This window comes from Manacus candei, unplaced genomic scaffold (genome assembly GCF_025592945.1).
Source record: "Manacus candei isolate 608988 ecotype Guabito, Panama unplaced genomic scaffold, ASM2559294v1 h1tg000077l, whole genome shotgun sequence".
Lineage (NCBI taxonomy): Eukaryota > Metazoa > Chordata > Aves > Passeriformes > Pipridae > Manacus > Manacus candei.
Window position 1 is genome coordinate 8,272,874 of NW_026138125.1, and position 14,300 is coordinate 8,287,173.

Below are 14,300 nucleotides of genomic sequence, written 5' to 3' on the forward strand. Positions count from 1 at the left end.
GGCACAGCCCGGCCGGGCGGGCACATGCCCCGCACACGGCGCGATGCCACGCTCGGCCCACACCCACCCACGTGCCGTGGACAGGCAGCACTGCCCAGAGAGGCTTTGGCTGCCCCTGGGTCCCTGGAAGTGTCCAAGGCCAGGTTGGACGGGGCCTGGAGCAACCTGGGACAGCGGAAGGTGTCCCTGCCCATGGCAGAGGGTGGGACTGCACGGGCTTTAAGGCCCCTCCCAACCCAATCCATTCCATGGCTCTATCAGTGACCATCACTTGGACCTAAGTCTAGTAGGAGTGAGCAGAGTGTTTTGCAGAGGGAAGCAGGAGGATCACCCGAGCAGCACAAGGGCATTTCTGGCCACAGTTGAACTCGTCTCAACCCTCGTGCCCAAAGCCAGGTTTATGTAAGAGTGTAATCTCCTGCTGTGAATGACATTCTGTGTTTGTACAATGCAACATTTCTGATGTCTTTGGGCTTTAGGGCTTGGAAATCCTCTTGTCGAGTTCAACCCTTGATTAGAAATGGACCCAAAGTCTTTCCACTGGTTTTGTTCATCTGTGAGTTTGTGTCTTTAAATCAACAACTTTTCATTATTGTTTTTAAATGAGTTTGGTGTAATTGATTGATAAAATCCACCCTTTGCTGGCAAAATTTGTCCAAGAAAAATGGATGATGAGGTTTGGAAGTGAGTTGACAACATGGGGCGGTTGGTGCCCTCAGGAGGAGAGGCTGGGTACCCAGCAAGGTCTGGTGGTTGGAGAGGAGAAGGTTCCTTTCTGTCATTATTGAATCACTGAATCATTTGAGTTGGAAAAGCCCTCTGAGATCATCGAGTCCAACCATCCCCCAGCACTGCCCAGGCCACCACTGACCCATGTCCCCAGGTGCCACATCCACAGAGCTTTTAAATCCCTCCAGGGACGGGGACTCCACCACTGCCCTGGGCAGCTGTGCCAGAACTGGACAACTTTTTCTATTAAGGAATTTTCCCTGATATCCAACCTGAACCTCCCCTGGTGCAACCTGAGACTGTGTCCCCTCATCCTGTGACTTGTTCCCCGGGACCAGAGCCTGACCTCCACCTGGCTCCACTCTTCTGTCAGGGAGTTACAAATATCTTTTATATATATATATAATATATAGGCATATCAATTTTTTTTTTACCAAGCTACTTCCATATCCCTGACTTCTTGATTGCAGAAAGATACTGACAGAATTTTGGGTATTTCCTGGTGCCATCTGTTGGTTACACACCAGCCCTGGAGGAGTCACCTTTCCCAAATGAGTGCCCCATGCTTGAGGCACCATTTGCATCAGTCACATAAACCATCTTCCCTGTGACCTGCACCACAAGAAGTTTCTGTTCCAGCTGTCCTTTGCTAAAATCTCAGACACAGCACCTGAGCATCCAGAGGCATCAGGGCACAGCAGGGATCTGATTGTCCGTGAGGAAAACCATGAGAGCCCATTGCAGAAAGAGGAAGGGGCTGCCATGGCACAGTGTTGGCAGAGTGCCCATGGCAGAGGGGGTTCATCAAGAGATCTTAAAGACCCCTTCCAACCCAAGCCATTCTAGGAGTCCCTGTTTGTTGGCAGGGTGTTGGTAGAGCTCTGTAGGCTCCTCTGTCATCAAGTCTCTGCTCCCCAGTTCCTGCTCCAGCCTCAGGTTTCCAGGAGCAGCTGATGCACACACTGGGCAGCCCAGGGGAGCACACGGACCTGCACAGGCTCTGGAGCAGCTCTGGAGCAGAAGCCATATACCCAGGGTCACCATGGGAGATGCCACCTGACAGCCAGGGCAGGATGACAGGCACGGTGGTATTGGAGCCAAACATTCCCACTCCTGCACATAGCCAGGAGGGATTAAGGGATTACATTTGGCTTAAACACCCAGAGAAACACTCCCGTGGGTCATGTCAACAAGCCACATCCAAGCATTTGGACTGCATGATCTTAGAGATCCTTTCCAACCTAAATGATACTGTAACTGTTCTTTTCATTCTATCATACCTTCTATATATGAAAAAACATATCTTGGACTTCCTCTTCAACAGAAAATTTCAGGATTTTAGCTTTTCCCCCAGGAAACAGCAGCTGCAGGTTCTTCCCACCACAGGCAGCTGTTTGTAAACAGCTGGGCAAAGCCACTTCTCAAGAGCAGGGAAACATTCCTTTTACACAAACTCAGGGGGGTGGATTTCTGCCTCTTCAAGCCTTTAAAGAAGAAAAAGCTTTTATTCTTGCCTATCTGGTGTGGCACAGCAGAGCAGTGAGAGCCAGTCTGAGCCAGGAGCACAGCAACACGTTCCTGGATCTGTCTGTGGATAAGGTGTGACTCCCCTTTGCCTTGCAGCACTGGGGCAAACTCAGCTGCCTGCGATGACCTCGTGTGTGAGCTGCTCAGAGCTGCAAGAGCTGGGCACAACCAGCTGCTGCCACACGGGAGCACAGCCCAGCAGCCAACTGGGAAAGGAAGAGCCAGGGGTGGCTGCAGCAACCAGAGGAGCAGAATGGCACGTGGGAGGTGGGATCTGCTGTCCCTGATCACAGAGCAGGATGGCACACAGGGGATAGGACCCACTGTCCCTGACCACAGAGCAGGACGGCACACAGGGGGTAGGGACCCAGTGGGAGGGTCTAGGCACTAGGCAAGACCCAGATGAGCAGGTAAGCACCCTTACAAGGTCAGTCTCTGTAGCATTCAGCAATTAATTCAAATTTAAAAAGCAGTAGCACTGTTCAGAGCAGACGCAGTTCTCACTGAAGTAAACTCACATTATCCACTTTGCCAACAGGGGATAAGAGAAGAAAAGGCAGTCCCTTCGCTTTTGGGAATAAGAAGAGAAAAGGTTTCTCTTGGTTGTTGAGTCTCCAACACTCCCTGATCAGTGAGAACCCTTCCACTGCTGGAGGTCCAGAGCACCTGGAGCCCCAACCCCAAACCCTGGCATCACCACGTCACACTGCCTGTACACCCCCTCTCCTCCTGCCCCACTCCCAGCAGGCAGAGCAGGATCCTCCTGGAGTCCTCTCTGCAAGGAGAAATGCTTTTTACAGAGCTGTAGCAGTTGCTTTGCTCTCTGAGCAGTCAGGTTGGTCTGTGAGCTCCTTCCTCCCCCGCAGGCTGGGGCCCTGCAGAGCTCAGTGCCCGCACAGGCTGTCACCCACATCCTGTTTGTGACCGTGGCCGTGTCACACTGTCATCTTGCAGCACCCAAAGCGTGCTCTCACCACTGCTGGGAGGGCATCACTTGTTTGGTCTTTCTTGAGAGAGACTTTCCACACTCACAGCAAGCCCGAGTCTCCCAAGGTGTGGCAAATTAACCTTCCAAATCAAAGGAATCACAACTTCAGACTGTAAAGCTTCAGTAATTTAAGGTCCCTTTCTCAGTGCTGCAGCTGTTCATCCTCTTTGGGCAGTGTACCTACCCTCACCAGATGTTCTGGTTTTTCTGTACCAGTTGCTTTCAGACACCCCTACATCTGCCTTTAAGTCAACATTTTGGCCAAATAGAACCAATCTCTCCTTTTTTTTTCTCCTTTTAGCTGGTACCACTGGCAACAAAAAGTAAAATTTTCTTGAGACAGCAAATCACAGGCGAAAAACTTGATGAGTCCACCTGAAATGCCCCAGCCTGGGCTGGGGACGGGCATCAGCTCCATATGGGTGTTGGAGCAGAGCCCCACTCTGGGCCCAGGGGCTGGGGTGGATTCACAGCAGGGGAGCTCCCAGACTGAACTGCAGACCCTCAGTCTAACAACACGGACAGGACATCTTCCCGCATGTACAAACTGCATGAGCTGCCCTCCTGATTGTCCTCTGGCTCCCCTGAGTGCCCTCCAGGTCCTCTGACTGACCTCCAAGTCCCCTGAGTGCCCCCCAGGTCCTCTGACTGACCTCCAAGTCCCCCGAGTGCCCTCCAGCTCTCCCAGAGACTTGCTCTATTTCCAGCTATTTACTCATTTCCAGAGGCCAGTACTGGCTCTGCTGGCTTAGCAGCATTCATACCTTAGAGGAGTGTTGGGAACAGGCTGTGGCTGTTTGGAGCTCATCTCAGAGGGAAGCTATTGGATTTATCCTGCAGTTCCTGACAAGCCCAGGAAGCCCTGGCACAGCAGTACCCAGGGTACAGCCACACGGGCTGCCCGGGCAACAGGCAAGTGAGTCACACAAGGTCTTTGAATCATATCAAAATGCTTCCAATTGTATTTGAAAAACATCATTAGGCTGCTTGGGCTGAACAAACAGCCTGTTTCTGTACACTGAGAGGGAGGGAAAATTTCCCTTTTCCCCCACATCTGTGCCCATAGTTATTAAATCACTTCCCACACACTCTCACACCATCCTTGCTGCCTGAGGCCTCTGATCCTGGAGAAATGTGGGCAGGTAATGGTCCTCCTGCTGTGAGCAGTGGGAACACAGGCCCAAGGGGCAGCTCCTGCAGCCCCTGGAGTGCTGAGGGAGCAGATTGCCAGCACAGCATTCCAGGAAGGTCGCTGAGACCCACTGACCTGCCACTGCAGCCAGCACAGAGCAATCCTGCTCATCCCTGCAGGACAAGGCTGTGTCTTTGCTTCTCTTGCCTTAAAGAGTTCCATATCTGCTGGACACACGGAGCTGCTCGGGGCAGCAGCACACAGACACCACCATCTTCCCCTGCACTAGCTCTGCAGAAGAACCTGGGGGCATGTACATGCTCAGGAGGGTCCTTTCCACCTCAGATCCCCTGGAATAAGATAGCTGGGCATGACATGGAATATCACACCTGGCAGAGACTGCAGCTGGTCGGATGAAACCGATACACCAGGTTATTGCAGGGTTTGTACAAAGGCTGCCAGGAGATGCCAGAACACCACTGCCTGGGCTCTCTTTGCCTGCTCAGGGCTCCCTCCTCTTCCCAACGTGACTCTGTCACTGGTTTTAGTAGAAGCACTTGCTTTATTAAAGACCTTTGGAAGCCACTGACTCCAGTAACAGGAAATAAATAGCTATCAATTTCGCATTCAATTAAAAACTCTTATTAACACTAAAGTTCGCTGAGGAAGTTCTGCAAAGGTTCTTCACTTTTCTCACGTTAATGAAGAGGTCCACAGCGTGCCCTGATTAAAAATGAAAATAATTAAACGCCCAGAGCTGTGTAAATCTCATCAGTGCTGTTATCTGCAGGAGTGCCCTGCCGTGCCACCGCCCTCCACCCACGGAGTGCCCGGGGCGAGGGGCGGCCTCGGTCCCACGGGCAGAGCCCAGACATCGAGGGTGACACGTGTGACGTCAGACACGACTTTCTTCCTCTTCCACCGCCCGGTGAAACCCTGGAATGAATTTCAAAAGATGCTTCCGGACACTGGCTCTCCTGCTTTTCCGCGGGAGGGTCCCAAAACTACTGGAGTAGCTGCTGCTCTCCCAGAGCGGGGACATGGACCCGCTGCTGGCCAGGCTGATGCTGCGGTTCCTGCGCAGGGAGCACCTCCCGGCGGCACCGTCCCCGTCCCTGGGGAACACACAGTCATCGTCCACGCTGGACTGGCGGCTCAGGCTCTCTGCAGCCGAGTCCTCGAAGGCGCTGCCCTGGAAGAAGCTGTCCTCGCTGCCCACCGTCATCGAGCTCAGCCGGCTGCGGGAGCTGCTCTCGCTGGAGAAGCGGGGCTTGCTCGGGAAGAGGGGTCCTGGCGAGCTGCAGCCGCCACACGAGCTGGGCTCTTCCAGGTCCAGCGCGCCCAGCAGAGCGTTGTCGTTCGCCTTCCCTGGAAGCAGGAGCCAGAGGGGAGCGTCAGTCACCGGCGCCCGCCACGGCCGGGGCAGGACGCCTGTGCCAGGGCAGCACGGGGAAGGGTCATGCCCAGCCCCTGGCACACGGAGCAGCCCCTTTCCACATGGGAAACTGTGGCTGCGAGGTGCTTCCCACAGAATGGGGACTGCAGAATCAAACCAGCTCCCTGGGCAGCCCATAAAAAACCCAACCAAACCTCCGCCCCGATAAACCCAAATTAAGAATGGAAAAAAGCTTCGCCACCCACATAAACTCATTTCCTAGGACTGACACAAAGACACCTTGGTCTGCATCAGTCAAAGCAGCATCAAAGCTCATTACTGTCGGGACAAAAGCGCTCCCAGGGCCAGCCCCACGCCTTCATTAGGAGGGGGGAAGGAAGCAGGGGGCGGGTTGCAGAGGTGCCGTTTCCGCGGCAGCCGGGACGTACCGTGCAGCAAGTGCCGCTCCCGGGCCAGCAGCGCCCGCAGCTCCCCCCACCGCTGGTGCAGCGCTTGCTGGGGAGGAGAAGGAAGAGGCTCCGTCACTTCGCAGAAGCACAAAGCACTTGTCAAGAAAACAGTCTCTAAACAGTGCAGGTCACGTCCAGGAAACGCTTGTGTGTCTAGCTTTTACTGTGACGGTTTTACCGGACTTCAGCACATTTCTTCCGTAAAATATGAGTCTGCTTGTGCTCAGAGTGTTCTGGCTGAGGTACTGGCCATGTCTAACTTAGAAAGAAGCAGCCTGAAACCTGGAGAGCATGCAGCCCATCTTCAGACAGTGCCAGCACTCCTCCACAGCCCCAGAGACCCCACTGAGAACGGGCACCCCGCTCCTCTTCCCTGAGTTCCACAGCCCTCCTCAGCTCCAGACCCCCACTGGGAAGGGACACCCCACTCCTCCTCCCTGGGTCCTGCAGGGTAGCGAGGGGGGGCACAGCCAACCATTCCTGCCCCGTGTTGGGAACACACCCGGAGCACCCTTACAGCCTCCCAGGACCACGAGCCACCCAACACCCCACAATGGTTCCCTTCTCTCTGTGGCAGGTCAGCTCTTGGTGTACGATAAATCATGGCAGAGTTGATTAAAAACACCCACCAAACAGGTGAGGCTGTGCCTGGCGACAGTCACAGGAGGCCCCTCCCCACAGATCTGATGAAGCCCATGCAGCTGGACATTCCTACAGCCAAACTGACCAGCATAAGCTATCCTGGGCAGTCCTGGGATTGCAGCCACATTTCTTCTCTATGCCTGACTTTGGAAAAACAATATCACAGGGACTAGGGCTAGGGGTGCTGGGGGTGATGGCTGCAGGGGACCCATTGGGTGTAAGCCCCTGCCAGGATCCTCAGTCCCATGGACACACACCTGACCCCATTGACCGTGACATGTCTGCATCAACAGCAGAATAACTAATGAATTACATTACCTTGAGTACCTGCAGCTTGGCCTCCAGCTCCATTTTCCGCAGGAACAAGGCCCCATTGACCGTCTCTAGCCTGTGGAGAACAGGTGATGGTGAGGCTCTTGCAGAGCCCAGCCCTCGGGGATTTTGGCCTGAGACAGCACAGGGCTGGGGGTACCACGAGGAGCTCTGCTGGCTTCAGCAGGAGAGGATATGAAGCCAAACCCCATCTGAAGGAGGGACACCCACCTCAAGTAGTTCCCTGAAGACTTTATCAAGTCCACTATCTGCTTGTGACCAAAGCCCTCGGTGTTGACGCCGTTGATGCTGACGAGGATGTCGCCTGTTGGAGACACACGGAGGCCAAAATGAGCATCCACGGCCCATGCATGTCTTCCAGCTGCTCCACAATAACAGTGACAGGGAGAAAGGAGGGTAAGGCCTCCCGTGGCAGCAAAACCCATGGATAGTTACCAGTCTGTAGGCCAGAGAGATGGGCAGGACTTTCCTCTTGAATTTTGCAGATGCAAGTGCACACCTCCAAGGAGAAATCATTTTGGTTTGGAAACCTAACGGTCTGTTAATGCCAAAGGGACAGAGTTACCAGTACTGGAGCCATTAAAACCATTTAAAATTCAATAGTCTTTTACATTTTTTCAGTGAGAGGGCTGTGATAAGCCTCAAAATGTTATAACCCAACAATTAGAAATGTATTTGTACGGCAGAGAACAGCAGACATCTGACAGGTTCCTGTACGCTGTGTTTGCAAAAAAATAGACTAATTTTAAAGCAAGTTTGTTATTCAGTATTAAAAACTCTGTAACTTTAACAAAAAATATCTGTCAGCATGGGTGGGGATGGCTTTCTGGAAGGATGTCTCATTCCCAGGCATGGGAAGGTGGCAGGATGGGACAGAGGCTTTGCAAGAAGAGTTTGACTCCTCCTCCCTGGGAATGCCACGTGGAGTCAGCTTCTGCTGCCAGAAAGCTCAGTTTGCAATGGGAACCAAAAAGAAAGAAGAGTTGAACCTACTCTTGCTATTTTGTCCTCTGAAACTCATCATCCACACACATCCCTGCACCCCTCAAAACTGCTTTTTGTTCTTGACTTACATATTTAAATATACATCAAGTAGCTCTAAGCATAAATCCCTCGTGTGGTTTTGGGTGCTGACATGAATTTAGAGAAATGCAAAAGCTGTCACCACAGCCCCCCCCGGATCTTGCAAGGGAGGAAAATGTCCTCTGGTGTCACGCAAATACCTCGGCACATCTGGCTCCTGCACTGAGCACTGAGGCTGAGCTCCCTGAAAACCCATGGCTGCTCCACCAAACCCAGGCTGAACAACTCACACTGCATTCCCAATTTCCTCAGTCAGTGTGAAACAAAGGGATGGAGACCGGGCGAGTTCAGAGCTCATCTGGCCAAATCCCCCCAACACAGGATTCCATCCCCTGGACCAGCAGTAAGACTTCTGGTTAAACTATGGGCACCGAGTGAAGCCTGAGCTCCCTGCAGATGTAGACCTAAAGTTTCACATCATCTTATTCTGTTTTGCCTAAATTTAACTCATAGTAATGAAAGTACAGCTTCTAAGTAATGGTTATCCTCAGTGTCAGAGGCTGCCTTTCCACGGCCCAGACTTTCTATGAAGTGCTCACGCTAAATGTGCGTTCGGGAAGAAAATGTGCCAGGAACAATTATTTTTAATCAGAATGTCACACACAACGAAAATCTGCCCTGACAGTTTACACAAAAGCCCAATAATCGACTCAATTATCCTCCCTTCTGAAAGCTCTGCTCTGTTCACGAGCCGAGCGCTGACCCGCTCATTAGTCACAGACCCAAACTGGGCAAAGTTAAGCTTTTCCTAATGCACTGATCTCACTGAAAATACTGCTTCTCCCTGGGAGAGAGCTTCGGAGGTGCCCTGCTGCTGGCAGGCAGATCCCACTGCTCCCAAACTACATCCCTTTATTCCTGGGATAATTTTTAGCTACAGCCAGGATTTTAGTTGGCCTGGTGATCTAGGAAGTTACCTTTCTCACAAAAACCTGTGGAAAAAATCTGCCACTAGCCGTACTCCTGATAAAATTCTGGTTTCCCTATCTGATGATTTACTGACTTCTACATTGAACAGAATATCTTCCTATATGATTTAGTCCCTGCAAAAAAGTTATGCTTAGCAGTCATTTATTGAAAAATACACCAATATTTTGCATCTTCAAAAGTACCTGCCTCTCTGTGTAAGTTAAAGGAGGTAGCAAAAAGCCAGTATAAGGTATTTTTTGAAGAGAGTTTTTTTATTTCTCTCCTTTTGTATGACAATATTTTCATAAACAATTCTCAAAAAAATATTCAGTTATGGAGGCAAGAAGGCACTGTCATTGCCTTTTATGCGGATTTGGATGGGATTTCTCCTACATTCAACACTCTGATTTGTGAGAATGCCAGAAATTCTCATCTGTGACCTTTGCTACGAAAAAATCTTTGGAAAACCATCCCAGTTCTATATCAGTGCTGTAAGCTCTTCCAATTTCACAGAATCTGACAGTCACTTTCCTCTGCTCTGGGCTGCCTTAACCTGATTTTAAGGATGTGACACTTAAGACTCTGCACCACATTTTTTTTTTTTAATGAATCATCTTATCATTTAAGTCTTACCTGGATTTCAAACCCAAACGTCTCTTTATCTTCTTTCAATATAGCAACGAGGTGTCTGTAGGAAGAACACACACAGCCCCGTGTGAACATGGGGTGACACGCTCTGTGCACCTGCATGTCCAACCAAAACCATCGTGTTCCCCCCATCACCTCTCCCTGGGCCTGTGGGGTGTCCCCATGCCGTCCCTCCGATGGAGCAGTGGTGGTGCTGCCTCTTTCCTTACTCAAACAAACTAAAGGTCACCTGCATTACCCAGGTACTGGCTACTGGTCTCTGCCTTGCACCCTGATCCCACTTGAGCTGGGAAGATTCCCAGGACACGTTTCATGCAGAGTAAACAATGACAGTGACTCTAGAATCATAGAATCGTACCTTTGTGGCTTGGAGGAGTCACCCGAGGAGCTGGATCTGGCTAAGGCAAGCTGTGACCAGAAGTGGGAGAGGACAGGGATCAGTAGGTCTGTGGCTCTTGGAGGCACACGGCTAAAATCAGTAGTTTAGAGAAAAGCTAAAAGCAGCTGGTGGCATCCCACAGCACCTTGCACCAACACAGCCTCTGCCTCAAATGGGAACTTGAACTTTCTGACCAGGAGGAAAAGCACCCAGAGGTCGAAGTCACCTGTCAGATGCTGGCACTGAGCTCAGTGCTCAAATCACATCTCTGTTGTACTAAGAGCTCACCTCATTTTTGTACCTTTCCTCTAAAAGTCTGTGGGCATTTACGAACTGAGCACCTGCCAGGAGAGGCATAAAGCACCCAGGTGAGTGCAGACAGCGAGCTCTGAGGTGTCTCGTGGCAGCTGCACAGCATTTCCCAGCCAGACACGGACACCCAGGATCTCTGCTTCAGGCAGTGCCTGGAGAGGTCTCTGGGAAAAGCCAGGATCATTGATTCTTCCCATAAAATTGAACCAGGAATAAGGAATGACAATATCAGTGAAAAGTCTGTAGCTGAAACAGCCAATGCCTCAGGCTCAGCAGGATCAAATGGAGCCACAGTGTGATCTCCTACAGAAACAGCGACTTCATGGGCGAGCAGTTACTTGTCGAGGGACAAGGAGAGGAGGGAGAGGCCACATGTGTAAGAACCCACTGCAGAGAAGGTGGGAGGGCTGGAAGAGGCACATGGGGTGATGGACCCGGCACAGGGGACGGGCTCTGCAGTGTGCCCTTGGTTCTGAAGTGTGTTGTAACTCAGCTTTGCCAGCCACAGCCACAACAGAGCCGTCACCACCACCCTGCCCTGCCAGCGGCCACCACCACACTGAGGGGGACAAGTCACACTGAGGGGGACAAGTCACACTGAGGGGGACAAGTCACAGCGAGGGTGGGTCCATCACACCAAGGGCTGCTCTGCCACACCGAGGGCAGCTCCGCCACAGCCATGGGAGCTGGTGCCACCCAGCAGCAGCATTCCCAGGACCAGCCTGGCTCTGGCTTTCCCTTATGTCCCTACATTTGTACCAAGAAAAGGATGAAGTGTGTTTCTGTGGCTGAACAAAGTGAAACCTTAAGTGCACAGATATTACACACTACTTTTCTGATCCTAATTTCAGACTATAATCTGTGTCAAATGCTTTCTATTCAGGCTTCTTCATGTCAGACAAAAAGTTCAGAGCTGGAACTGCTCAGTTGATGGTTCTCAGCCTCAGCAGGACAGTCCTGTGGGAATCCCACAACAAGCTGCAGCAATGTGGTGCTCTGTGCTGTACTGGGGGGAAAGCCCAGCAAAAGAGACAGCCCCAACAGCCCCAATAGTTGTACAGAAACACCCCCAAATCCAGATGGAAACAGCTCCTGGTGGGTGCTCTCTGTCAGCACTGCAGAGCAGAGGGCAGTGGTCAGGCTGCCAGACTGAGGGAAATGCACATTTAAGGGAGCGCCCAGGCAGCACGAGCCCCTCTGTGGGGCTCTCAGCACGGCTGGAAATGGAGAAGGAGCTGAGCCAGGGCTGGATCTCGGCTGCTGCTGCCCTTCACAGCCTGAGCCCACAGGCAGGGCAGGACACCCCATCACTCGCTGCTCACGGAGCTTCCCACACTGCCGGCGCTGCCAAGATCCCATCGCCAGCCCCCAAACGGGCCCAGCCAACGGCACCGGCAGTCATCCTTCCAGCACCCCGAAACCGGGGGCCACAGAGAGCCTGCCCGGTCACTGCTGGGTCACACCCGGGAGGCAGGAGGAGCCCCGGCCCCCCGCAGCCAGCCCATACCTGCTTGCGCCCGCGGGGCAGCGTCCCCACCGCGCTGGCCAAGTGCTGCATCCTCCGGCCGGCCGTGGGCAGCGCCGGCTCCCCGTCGTTGTGGTTCTGCTGCAGGAGCCGCCTGAGGGCCATGGCGAGGGGCTCAGAGCGGCCCTGCCAAGCCCTGCGCCATGGCCACGGAACTGCGCCCGCTGCCACCCACAAGGGTGAGAGCGGAAAGGCCTCCACGTGACCCGTGGTTTAGGTGCACGTTCACAAATCCCTCCTAGCAGAGCCCCAGGCTCTCGGTGTGCCTTGTGTTCACAGGGGAGTTAAGAATTAGGCTTGGCAGTTACAGAAATCTGCTTAATTTTTCCATTCCTGCACACAGCAATTCTCACCAACAGCTGCTGCTCTGCCAGGATTTGTCCTCATGGCCCTGCCTGCCTTAGGCACTCATCTGAACTCAACCTGCACGTTCTCTGACTTGCTCGGCATTCCTGGCATCCCTAGAATCACCTTTTGGCAAAGATGGGGAAAATAACACTGCTTTTGGCTAATGGTGTCAGTGCAGGACTTCCAGTTCCAGAGAGGGAAATGAGAGCTGAAGGCTGAGAGCAGGAGCTGAAAACGTGGCAGAGCGAGGGCAGAGCAATGCCCTCAGCACAGCACTTGGCTCACAGCGGGGAGCAAGGACTTATCTGGCACGGCAGGTCTGGGGACACACAGCAAAGTCAACTGAGGGGCTTCAGGAAGGGACAGAAGGGGCTGCCACAGCAGGGCCCAGGCAGGCACAGTGCCAGGGACAGCCTGGTCAGATGTCATCCCTGCACCTGTCCCAGATGGCCAGGCCCGAGGAACATGCAGGGGTGACAGGGGGGTGAAGAGGAGGGCAGGCACGCTGTGCCCAGACAGGGGCACACATTGAATCCACCAGTGCAGGGGGGGTGGTCACACCCCCAGGCGCCCTGCAGATCCTCCCTAGGTGTTGGCATGACATGTCAGCAGCCAGGGAGCCACCAGGGCCACTAAGCCATTGGTCCATCCCAGAGCAGAGTGATCCCAACCAGAGTCTTGCTCTGATCTGCACCACCCAGAGCGTGGACCAACTGCCCAGCAGTCGCCCTAAAATCAAGTTTTGCAGGGGGTTCCTGTCTTGCAAAGGATTTTGTCCCAGCAGCAAATATGTTGAGGAGGATTTATGAGTCTGAGAACTTCTGGCAGGGTTGTTTTTTCTCTGCAGTTATTGTTTGTTGTCAAATCATGGTAGCTTTGAATAAGCTTTGGATTCCCTGATCGTGGGTGTGATGGAGAAGCACGGGAAGCAGCCCTGGGCCTGGGTGGGACACAGGGGTTGGCTGCCTGTCCCCACTGCCCCTCGGTCACAGGTCAGCAATGCAGAAGGAGGACAGGCAGGCAGCAGCACAGCTTGCCAACCCTGGCAGTCACCCCAGCCGAGTCCTAAACACCCACGGAGCAGGGGCCACCCCTGGCACGCAGCCCTGCAGCCATGGCCGGAGCCCTGTGTCCCAGCCACTGGCACAGCTGGCTGTCAGTGACCTGGAGCAGCCGCTGGCACAGGCTGGACAACCCAACAGACTCATCTGAAACACACTGTGCCATTTTTTGTTGAGACAGATGGACAAATACCAGGGACTGCAACTGCACAAAGCAGCCACAGTTGGCCCTGGTTTGGATGTGAACCTGTATGGGGAAAAGCAGGACCACTGCTACCAACACAGAGAAGTAATACAAATGTACAAGTTACAGTCATTTTCTGAGTAAAGCCTTTTTCTTCACCTTTTCAAGATAGTGCTGCACACACCTGGGACACCCAGTCCTGGGAGGAAAGGCTGGCAGGGGCACAGGGAGAGGAGGGGGCAGCCAGGACTGCAGGGTGAGGGGGTTCTGTCTCTGCCAGCCATGAGGAAGTTCAGTGCAGGCTGGCAGGTGCTGTCACGACAGCTCAACACAGAGGTGCAGGGATGGGTGTCCATGGAGGAGGTGCCTGACATTTGCTGGTGCAGAGGAGCTCTAAGTGCCAGGAAAATGTTGGCATGGTGATCCAGGGGATCCACTCATTGCCCTGGATGGCTGAAGTGTCAGTATATCCCCATCCGAAACGTTCATCCCTCAAAAACCTGGCATCCCTCAAAAACCTGCAGCAGAGAAACATCCTGTCAGGAAACATCTGCTCCACACACCTGGAGGAGAATTGGTGGCTGATGTGTAGAGGAGTCCCTGCAGTCCCTGTGCCTCGATGGGGACAGGGAAGTGTTGCACACCACAGCAGCTC

The 14,300-nt window shown here is 53.1% G+C and overlaps 1 protein-coding gene across 1 annotated transcript; it reads right to left on the bottom strand.

The window, feature by feature from the left end:
- Positions 1–4,869: 4,869 nt before the first annotated feature.
- CYTIP (cytohesin 1 interacting protein) lies at positions 4,870–12,214 on the bottom strand. The gene is made up of 8 exons (XM_051810202.1): positions 12,035–12,214; positions 10,195–10,244; positions 9,822–9,876; positions 7,632–7,734; positions 7,407–7,500; positions 7,182–7,251; positions 6,201–6,267; positions 4,870–5,744 (listed from the first exon to the last, which is right to left on the bottom strand). The coding sequence occupies exons 1-8, from the start codon at positions 12,155–12,157 to the stop codon at positions 5,272–5,274; spliced, it is 1,035 nt and encodes a 344-aa protein (XP_051666162.1). The 5' UTR covers positions 12,158–12,214; the 3' UTR covers positions 4,870–5,271.
- Between the last annotated feature and the right edge of the window lie 2,086 nt (positions 12,215–14,300).

Coding starts and splice junctions, on each gene's coding strand:
- CYTIP (XM_051810202.1), bottom strand. CDS start 12,157: ATGGCCCTCAGGCGGCTCCTGCAGCAGAACCACAACGACGGGGAGCCG. Junction 7,735..9,821: donor CGTTTGGGTTTGAAATCCAG/GTAAGACTTAAA, acceptor TGGCATTAACAG/ACCGTTAGGTTTCCAAACCA. Junction 6,268..7,181: donor CCAAGCTGCAGGTACTCAAG/GTAATGTAATTC, acceptor TCTCCTCCCCAG/CAAGCGCTGCACCAGCGGTG.